Source organism: Trypanosoma conorhini, assembly GCF_003719485.1.
Source record: "Trypanosoma conorhini strain 025E chromosome Unknown Tco_14.4_contig_00729, whole genome shotgun sequence".
In the NCBI taxonomy this organism is placed as follows: Eukaryota; Euglenozoa; class Kinetoplastea; order Trypanosomatida; family Trypanosomatidae; genus Trypanosoma; species Trypanosoma conorhini.
The window spans coordinates 1-8,373 of record NW_021704820.1 but is presented as its reverse complement, the minus strand read 5'-3'; the positions used below and the strand labels follow the sequence as shown (position 1 = coordinate 8,373).

At 60.2% G+C, this 8,373-nt stretch overlaps 2 protein-coding genes across 2 annotated transcripts, besides 17 other annotated features; both read left to right on the top strand.

Annotated features, from left to right (window-relative positions):
- Positions 1-17: 17 nt before the first annotated feature.
- Positions 18-79: a sequence feature (GA-rich).
- A 108-nt stretch (positions 80-187) lies between these two features.
- Positions 188-214: a microsatellite.
- Positions 215-314: 100 nt separating this feature from the next.
- Positions 315-337: a microsatellite.
- A 99-nt stretch (positions 338-436) lies between these two features.
- Positions 437-2,518, top strand: Tco025E_08230 (uncharacterized protein; the record flags this gene model as incomplete). Its single annotated transcript, XM_029375085.1, has 1 exon — positions 437-2,518. One exon carries the CDS (start codon positions 437-439, stop codon positions 2,516-2,518), a length of 2,082 nt encoding a protein of 693 aa, XP_029224799.1.
- Positions 2,519-2,581: 63 nt separating this feature from the next.
- Positions 2,582-2,606: a microsatellite.
- A 178-nt stretch (positions 2,607-2,784) lies between these two features.
- Positions 2,785-2,811: a microsatellite.
- A 245-nt stretch (positions 2,812-3,056) lies between these two features.
- Positions 3,057-3,096: a sequence feature (A-rich).
- A 72-nt stretch (positions 3,097-3,168) lies between these two features.
- On the top strand, positions 3,169-6,744 carry Tco025E_08229 (phosphoric diester hydrolase; the record flags this gene model as incomplete). The annotated part of the gene is made up of 1 exon (XM_029375084.1): positions 3,169-6,744. The coding sequence occupies one exon, from the start codon at positions 3,169-3,171 to the stop codon at positions 6,742-6,744; it is 3,576 nt and encodes a 1,191-aa protein (XP_029224798.1).
- A 306-nt stretch (positions 6,745-7,050) lies between these two features.
- Positions 7,051-7,077: a sequence feature (A-rich).
- Positions 7,078-7,102: a microsatellite.
- Positions 7,103-7,135: 33 nt separating this feature from the next.
- Positions 7,136-7,179: a microsatellite.
- Positions 7,180-7,367: 188 nt separating this feature from the next.
- Positions 7,368-7,395: a microsatellite.
- A 42-nt stretch (positions 7,396-7,437) lies between these two features.
- Positions 7,438-7,483: a microsatellite.
- Positions 7,484-7,523: 40 nt separating this feature from the next.
- Positions 7,524-7,548: a microsatellite.
- Positions 7,549-7,819: 271 nt separating this feature from the next.
- Positions 7,820-7,852: a microsatellite.
- A 61-nt stretch (positions 7,853-7,913) lies between these two features.
- Positions 7,914-7,943: a microsatellite.
- Positions 7,944-8,097: 154 nt separating this feature from the next.
- Positions 8,098-8,120: a microsatellite.
- A 128-nt stretch (positions 8,121-8,248) lies between these two features.
- Positions 8,249-8,277: a microsatellite.
- A 10-nt stretch (positions 8,278-8,287) lies between these two features.
- Positions 8,288-8,328: a microsatellite.
- Positions 8,329-8,373: the final 45 nt, after the last annotated feature.

Here is an 8,373-nt window from a genome sequence, read left to right as displayed (position 1 = left end):
CCTGTCTCCTTCCCCCCTTTTTTTTTTTCTTATTTTCTCTCGCCCTAGCTTTTTTTTTTTCTTACCTTCTTTTTATTTTCTGCGGCACCCTCACACTCGATGCCGCGCCCCTGCCTTGCATGCATGGTGCTGCCGTTTCCGCGCGCTTACGGCGACGGAGGCTGCGTCGTGTCTTTTTATTTCCTGCTATACATATATGTTTATATATTTATATGTTTCTTCCTTTCTCTGCCTGTGCGCCTGGGCCGCCGCGCCTTGCTTTTCTGTCCTGCTTCCCCTCCGTGCCGCTTACGCGGGGGCGACATCTGCTCGAGGGGTGGGTGGGTGGGTGGGAGGGGCTGAGGAGCGGCGCGCCCAGCACCACCGGTCACTAGAGGAGAAGCGGGCAAAGCAACAACGGCAACAACAGCAGCGACGAGAAGAGCACGTCGGCCAGATGGAGTTTCGGGACGCGGCGAGCGGCAATACGGCGGCACTGCGGGAATGGCTGCGGCAGCATCCGGAGCGTGTGAACGTCCCCAGTTCCGGCTCGCAGTACACGCTGCTGAGTACAGCTGTCAAGTGCGGCCACCTCGAGACGGTGCAGATGCTCGTTGGCGAGTTCAACGCCGACTTGGGGATTCCCTGCGGGGGCATGGGCAACACCTGCGTGCACACCGCCGCCTCCAACTGTTCGCCGGAGCTCCTGTCGTACCTCCTCTCCCGCCACCCCCCACTGAAGCCAAACGCGTTCATGGAGTACCCTCGCGACCTGGCGGAGGCGGCGACTGCGGACAGGGCGAGCAAGGAGGAGTGCCTTGCCATGCTACGCGCCTACGAGGAGGCCGCCGGCCAGTCGCTGCCGCGGAGGCTGCCGCCGCGGCCGCCGCAGTCGTCTACCCCTGTTTCTGTGCCGACACCGTCGTCGGTGCGCGACGCAATTCGCGCGTTGAAGGTCGACAGCGACGGGGACTGCGAAGCCAGCCCTCGAACGTCGTGGCCGCGCTCCACACTCGCAGGCAGCGAAGTCTCCGGGATGAGTGGCATGGTCAAGGCGAGGCGCGACGGCTCGCGGAACACGCGCAACCTCGGGGCGCGGTCGTCGCTTCCGTTGGACCTTCAGGCCTTCCGGCGCCTGTACGGGAACGGCTTTGATTTTACAGAAAGCACCCACGCGTACATTATACGCGGACTGCTGCCGTACACCTACAAGGGCAGTGTGTACGACACCCCTGTCATCATCATTCTCTGCAAGCCCACCGCCGCCGCGGGGTCCCAGCAGGGCTCGCACAGTGGCCGTGCCGCAGGCAGGCCGCTGCCGCCGCCGCTGCTGCCGCCGCCGCCGCCCGCGGCCCGATACCGGGCCCTCATTGACCGTAAGCGACTCGGGGGCCTCTTCTTCAATCGCCGCGCCACGTACATTGACCCGGCCACCGCCGCCATCATCCCCAGTGAGGCGGATGCGTTATATCACAATCTGCTAGACTTTCTGCGGTGCGCCGTCCTGGACAACTTTGAGCGCATCCCGCCGCTACTCTCGTCCAGCAATGAGGAAAAAATTGTCCCGGAAGGCCTCCCGCTCTTCCGCCTGCGCTCAAAGAGGCGGGAGGTCACGCTGCGTATTCTGCGCGACCTGTCCTTATTCTGCGACGGGGCCTTGACGTACGACAGCGCCACTCTTCGGGTGGAGGGGTTTCTGCCGCTGTTTATCCTCACTTCATTCCCGTCAAGAGGCGTCGCGGCAACCGCCGCCTCCGCCCCGCACCTTGACAGCCACAGCACGCGAGCGAGCCGCAACGGGCCTGAGGACGCGGCGCTGCCAGCCGAGCTTATTATGCGGCTGCCGCTTCGTGCCCAGTTTGAGGCAGACAGCAGCTTTGAGGACCCTCCGCGTGTGTACCTGACAAACGCCACCACCAACACCCCTGAAACACGGAGGAACTACAGGTTTCTCTCGCAAATTATCATTGACAGCGGAAGCGGGGAGGTCCACCGTTGCATGCTCAGCACACTAAGGAGCTGGAGGCAGCACGGTTCCCTCCTCGCCGTGCTGACGGAGCTGCAGCAGACTGCCACGCTACTTCTGACGGAGTATTGTAGGGCATCGCCGCTTTCGCGTGTGAGGGGCGGCGGGGGCGAGGTCGCCGTGGCGCGGAAAGTCGAACCTTTCAGTGCTGGAGCTTCTGCGACCCCCATGCAGCGGCAGGCTCTGTTCGTGGACCCGGTGGAGCTGGAGCGGGACACGGGGTTTCTCCTGGTCGGCCGCCCAGTGACGGGAGCCGCGCGGAGCGCGACCTCCGACGACAACAACAACAGCAACGCCGACGCCTGGGTGTTAGTCTCCCACGCCGACGATACGGACCTCACCGGCAGGTGCGTGATCTGTGCGGAGGCGGAGCGGAATGTCGTGCTGCTGCCGTGCCGCCACTTGGTGCTCTGTAGTGCATGCAGTCTTCGCTACAAGGACCGTCTGGCAGATGCGATGCTGTGCCCCGTCTGCCGCACCCCCATTGAAACCACGTTGGAAGTCTTCTTGTAACAGCACCTGTGCGTGTGTGCCTGCGAAGCCCCCTTTGGCTCTTGTGCGTAGTGAACGGTAAACACAAGCAAAAAACAAACAAACAAACTTATTCTACGGCTCTGAAAGGAGGAGGAGGAGGGAGGGCACGCATAGCAGAGCGATACACGCAAACAAAAAGCAAACGAACAATCGACCGGTGTTCCTTGAAAAAGGGATGTTGCGTCCACGTGATGAATGTGCGTGTGCTGGGAATGGCGGTTGCCCCCTGCTTTTGCTCTTATTACTGCGTGCGTGGGCGTGTGTGTGTGTGTTTTTTTTTTTCCCCCCGTTCAATCCCTTTTGCGAAATATCTTTTTTTTTTTCCATTTGCTTTTTCATTTAAACGGTGGGGAAGCCCGTGGCTGTGTGCTTGCGTGTGTGTTTGTTTTGCGCGTGCGCGTCGGAAAGGGGTAGTGCAAAGCCATCAATAAAAAAAAAGAGGGGAGGGAGGGGGAAGGGGACGGCAGTGAAGTACCACGCGGAGTTGCGGGGTCACTCCACGCAGGTGTAGCACACGTCTTTTCTTTTTTCTTTTCCTTCCCTTTTTTTTTTTGTTCCCCCACCCACCCGGCCCCCGTTTTTGCGCTGCCTGAACCCTTTGCAGATTGGGCGGGAGAGGGTCCAGTAACATGCCTGCGGCGTCGGTCTATGCAAATATTGTTGTGCGCCTTTCCGGTCTCCGGGCTGATGCCATTGCCGCCGAGTTCAGTCGCTTCAGTGCGGCCCAGCCGCGGGGCAACCGCCCCTACGCGACGTCGGCGTTCACGAGGGAGCAGCTGCAGGAGCGGCAGCGCTACCTTCCACCTGCCACGGATCAGCTGCGGCTGGCGCTTGTGAGTGATGCGGAGGAGATGGGCGGATGGGGGATGACGGCCCCACTTTTGCTTGAGCAAACACTGCCGGTTTTGGCTACCGACGACGAGACTGAAACGCGCCGGGGCGCAGGCGCCGAGCCTGTTTTATTCACGGCATCCGTGCGTGTGCCAGCGTCCTGCGTGGCGGCGCCGCCGCAGTTGCGGTTTCGCCTGGTGATTGTGGATGAACCCCTGCTGCGCGCGGTTGCCGCTACGATGACCGCGGCCTTGGCCTCTGCGACGACGTGTGCCGTGGCTCCCGGCATCGTGGGCGGCATCACGCCCGGCGCCGCCATCGTCGCCGTGGAGAACGCGCACTGGGGGCCGGACACCGTGCCGCTCGTGGCCGACGCCGAAGAGGGAAGCTGGAAGGCCGACATTAACCTGCACGGCCGCATCCTGCACTTCACCCGGGCCTCAAAGCAGTTCCCGTTTCTGTCGCAGCTGTGCGGGGTGGACAAGGCGGTGAGCCCCGTGCCCAGGGCGGGGCCGCTCCTCTCACTGACGTTGTACGCGAACGACCCGCGGGCGCGCTTTGAACGCGAGGCGTGGCTAGACAGTTTGCCCCCACACATGCGCGACACCATGATGTACCTGCAGCGTGCGCAAACGCAGCAGCCAGACGGGGGCGGCGCGCCTGGCGCCGACCCACTCTTGCCCTCCTCCTGCTTCGAGGTGGAGGACGTCTACCCTGTGCTCTGCGACGGCAGTTGCTGGTGCGAGGGGCACCTGCCGACGCCGGCCCCCATGGAAAAGCAGAAGCAGGTAGTGAAGCAGGTCACAAAGCGGCGGAAGCAGCTGAAGGGGTCTGAAAATGGGCGTGAGCCGTCGCTGCAGCAGCACAAGCACCACTTCACAGGCAGAGAAGTAGGGGAATCTGAGAGTCCGTCGGTGGCCTCGATCGGCTCCGCGGATCACGGGTATAGTTATTGCCCGCCGTGGCAGCGGCAGCAGCAACGCCCTCTCTCCAATGGAAGCTCTCAAGCCCCGCACGAGGATGCCGCCACCGCCGTTATGCGGCGTGGCTGGTGCGTGGAGCCGCTGCACGGCATCGACCCCGTGCGCCCCTTTACCCCCGGCGATGCACAGTATACGATGCGTGTGTGGCACTCGACGGTCAACGTGGCGCCGCTAAAAGGGCGTGGACTGCAGATCGAGGCCATGATGCCGGTGCCTATTTACGGGTTCAGCGGCGCGGACGGCGGCGCGGACGGCGGCGCGGACGGCGGCGCGGCCTCAAACATGACGACATCCTCGCCGCCTCCCGACTCCTCCTCGACAGTCAACTCGGCGGAGTGCTGCGCGTGCCACCACGCCTTTGACATGGAGCGCGGCGACGGCAACCTCAGCAACAACAGCGGTGAGACGAGCATAAGCAGCCACGCCTGTCGTGCGGTGGTGGTGGGGGTGCGGTGGGTGAAGGGCATCGCCGTCCTGCAGCCCCCGTTGTTTAAGCACCACACCAGCGGCAACCTCGTCATTCCGATTTGCTTCATGGACACAGCCAACACCGGCGTCGGTGGCGCTCCGATGGCCTATTGGCAAACCGTCTACGCCCAATACCTGTTTGTCTTCCCCTTTCACTACCCACAGCGCACCACGCTGGAGGTGATTCGCTCGCTCTCCTCACTGGGCCGTCTGGCGACGAAGAAGCCCGTTGGCCACCGTGGACTTGGCAAGACGTACACGCGGAGAGACTTGTCTGAGTCGCTGGAGGACCCCGCCGCCTCCGCGTCCTCTACGGCGCCGAAGCCTGTGCGGAAGCACCGCCTCACCGTGAAGCTGGCGGAGAACAGTCTGGAGGCCATCAACGCGGCCCACAGGCGGGGTTGCGACATGGTGGAGTTTGACGTGATGCTCACGCGGGACCGCATTCCGGTCATATTTCACGACCCACTCATTCAGCTGCAGGCACGGAAGAAGCGCGGGGCCGGAACCCGCAACGGCCGCGTGGAGCGCCGGTTGTCGGTCGGCGCCTCGGTGGACTTTGGCAGCAGCCCCGTCTTTCTGATGGACGGTTTAGTCGGGCATTACAACAAAAACGACAACAACAACCAGCAGGCAGACTTTGCCGCCCCTGAGACCTCCGCTCTGCCGGGCGTCGCCGGCTCGCCTGAACGGATGCCCTCGCTGATGTTTCAGTTGTATTCGCAAAACATGCCCAACTTCGCCTCCGTCCCCATCGCCCTGCATCAGCTGACAAAGCGGCAGCTGGACGTGGTGACCACGGAGACCTTTTCGCACGTGAAGGAGCACAACACACTGCGCAATTTGATTCTGCGGCACTGGAACCAAATCATCCGCGTCTCACGCAACCGGCAGCGGCTGGATTACATGCTAAGGCACGAGATTCAGCCCTGCGAGGGGGAAGGCGAGTTTAGCGGGTGCATGCCAAGGGCGAAGAAGGGCCACGCCGGCTCACAGGGGGAGGACTACAACGAGCTACGGCGACACAAGCGGCAGATTCTGGCGCAGCAGGAGGACGTGACGAACCGCATTTGCACTCTGGAGGACCTTTTTGAGAGCACCCCGGCGACGCTGCGCTTCGACCTCGAGGTGAAGTTTCCCTTTCAACCGATTGGGGACAATAACTTGTTTCTGCAGACGGACGCCTTTGAGGTGAACGCCTTCGTGGATGACATTCTGCGCGTCGTCTTCGCCTTCGCGGATCAGCGGCAGAGCGTGCGGGATGAGCGGGGGGACGCGACGGAGCGGCCGCGCGACGTCATCTTCAGCAGCTTTGAGCCCGACGTCTGCCTCGCGCTCAAGATGAAGCAGAGCCGCTTCGACGTCGTGTTTCTCTGCGACACGGAGCTCTCGGAGGATTTCAAGGACTACCGCTGCTTCGGGCTTGTGGAGGGGGCCCTGCAGTTCTCCGTTTTTATGCACCTCTCCGGGGTCTCCATCCTCGCCGCGTCGTTGTGTACCAACGAGCAGATGAAAATCCCCAGCACCCGCAGCGTCCCGCGCCTGCCGCGGCAGCCCGCCTCGCTGCGGCTGGAGATCGAAAACGGGCAGCAGCAGAGCCCCAAGCCCGCACTGAAGGCAGATGGGATACAAGAAAACGGCATCAAAGATGCTGCCAATGACGACAGCAACGATCCGACAATCTCCGACCCGCGCGAGGCGCAGTGGGCCACGTTTGATTGCTCCCGCGGCAAGGCCATCGCCGCCTACGCGCATGCCCACAAGCAACTTATATGGTCCTGGGGAGAGATGAACAACGATGAGCAGTTTACCTACGTCCAGTCGCGCGTCTTTATGATTGATGCGATTATCACTGACAATGTACCCTTGTGGACCGAGGCGCAGAAGACTCGCAGTCCCACTGACACCACGCTCTCCACGTGAAACGTTTCCTGTATATCTCTACATCTATACAAACGCCTATGCTTCCATGCACAGACGTGTCTGCGACTGTGTCTGTGCGCGGAAATAGGCCTGCGTTGCCCGTTGCATGCGTGGGGAGTATTGCTTGAAACGACGATGAAATCTGTGTGTGGTATTATTGTAGAAACACTATAAACGCTGGTGCTGCATGTTACACGTAAATAATGACGTCACCACACACGTGTGCGTGTGCGTGTGTCTGTGCGTGTATGTAGGTAGGTGTGAGAGTGCAGCTGTTAGTGGAGGCAATATTTCCAGCTATTTTATTTTTCTTTTCATTTGGTTCGCATCGCCTTTTTTTTTTCTTTTGTTTTGTTTTATGCATGAGTTGTTGACGTGAAGCAAAGACAAAGGCCGGGCGGGCGGGCGGGCGGGCGGGGGACGGGGAGAGGAGGGGAGGGAAAGAAAGACGTGTGTGTTTATATACATACGTGTATAAACATAAATGATGTTTTAATTCATATTGAAGGGAGAGGCACATTTTTTTCTTCTTCTTCTCCCGACGGGGCGGTGGAGGAGGGCGGCGGCGAGGCGGAACAGAGACGGGGCGGGGTCTGCGCAGTGGGAGGAGGCGCAGCCGCCAACGCCGCCGCCGCCGCCGCCGCCGCCGCCCTCCTCCTCCTTCCACGGAAGACGAAAGGAACGAAGACGCAGAAAAAAAAAACAACAACAAAAAACAAACAAACAAACAAAAGAAAAACGAAGAGTTTTAATGAAATATTACGTGTTATTTTTCCCACTGTGTGTGTGTGTGTGCTTGTTTGTTCCAGGAGCAGCTTTCCTTCCTTTTTTTTTTTCTTTGACTTTACGCCGTGGAAGTTTTTACGTACGCCCTCTCACACGTCCGGTACATTTGGGCAGGGGAAAAGGCGGGGGAGAGGAGGGTTGCCTCTTCTTTCCTCTTTTTTTTTTCTTTCCTTTTTTTCCTTCTCTCTCTCTCTATGTGTGTGTGTGCTGCGCAGGAATGCGGCACCGGGGCGTCTCGCGCGTGGTGTCGCGCTGGTTGCGCGTCTGCAGTGTGAGGCTCTGCGGCTTCCCTCCCTCCTCCCTCCTCCCTCCTCCCTCCTCCGCGCCGCACGCCGAAGGGAAATGCGCTGGGAGGCGGGCCACAAATAAAGCCCCGGCGACGCGTGTGTGTGTGTGTGTGCGTTTGGTTTGTGCGGCGGCGCGGACGGAGGAGCGGGGGGCGGGGGGAAATAACTTGTAGCCCACAACACAACTGAAACCCCTTTGGACGCAGGCCACGAAGGCGACGAATAACTTTCATTTCACGCCACGTTCTTTTTTCTTTTCTTTTCTGAGCGTGTGTATATATGTTGCTGTTGTTGTTCTTGTTGCACTTAGTGGGTTGTATTTCTTCTACTTCCGCGCGTTTTCTGTTTTGCTTGATGCTTCTTGCTTCTGGAGACATACCCGGTGGCTTGTGCCTCTGTAAGCGGAACCTGTGGAGAGATACCTTCATGCCCACACACACACACACACACACACACACACGCATGCACGCGTGGGTGTGTATATATATATGTCTGTGTGTGTGTGTGTGTGGGATGCTTGTGGCGGGGGTACTCCGCCCGACGAGAAGCAAAGTAA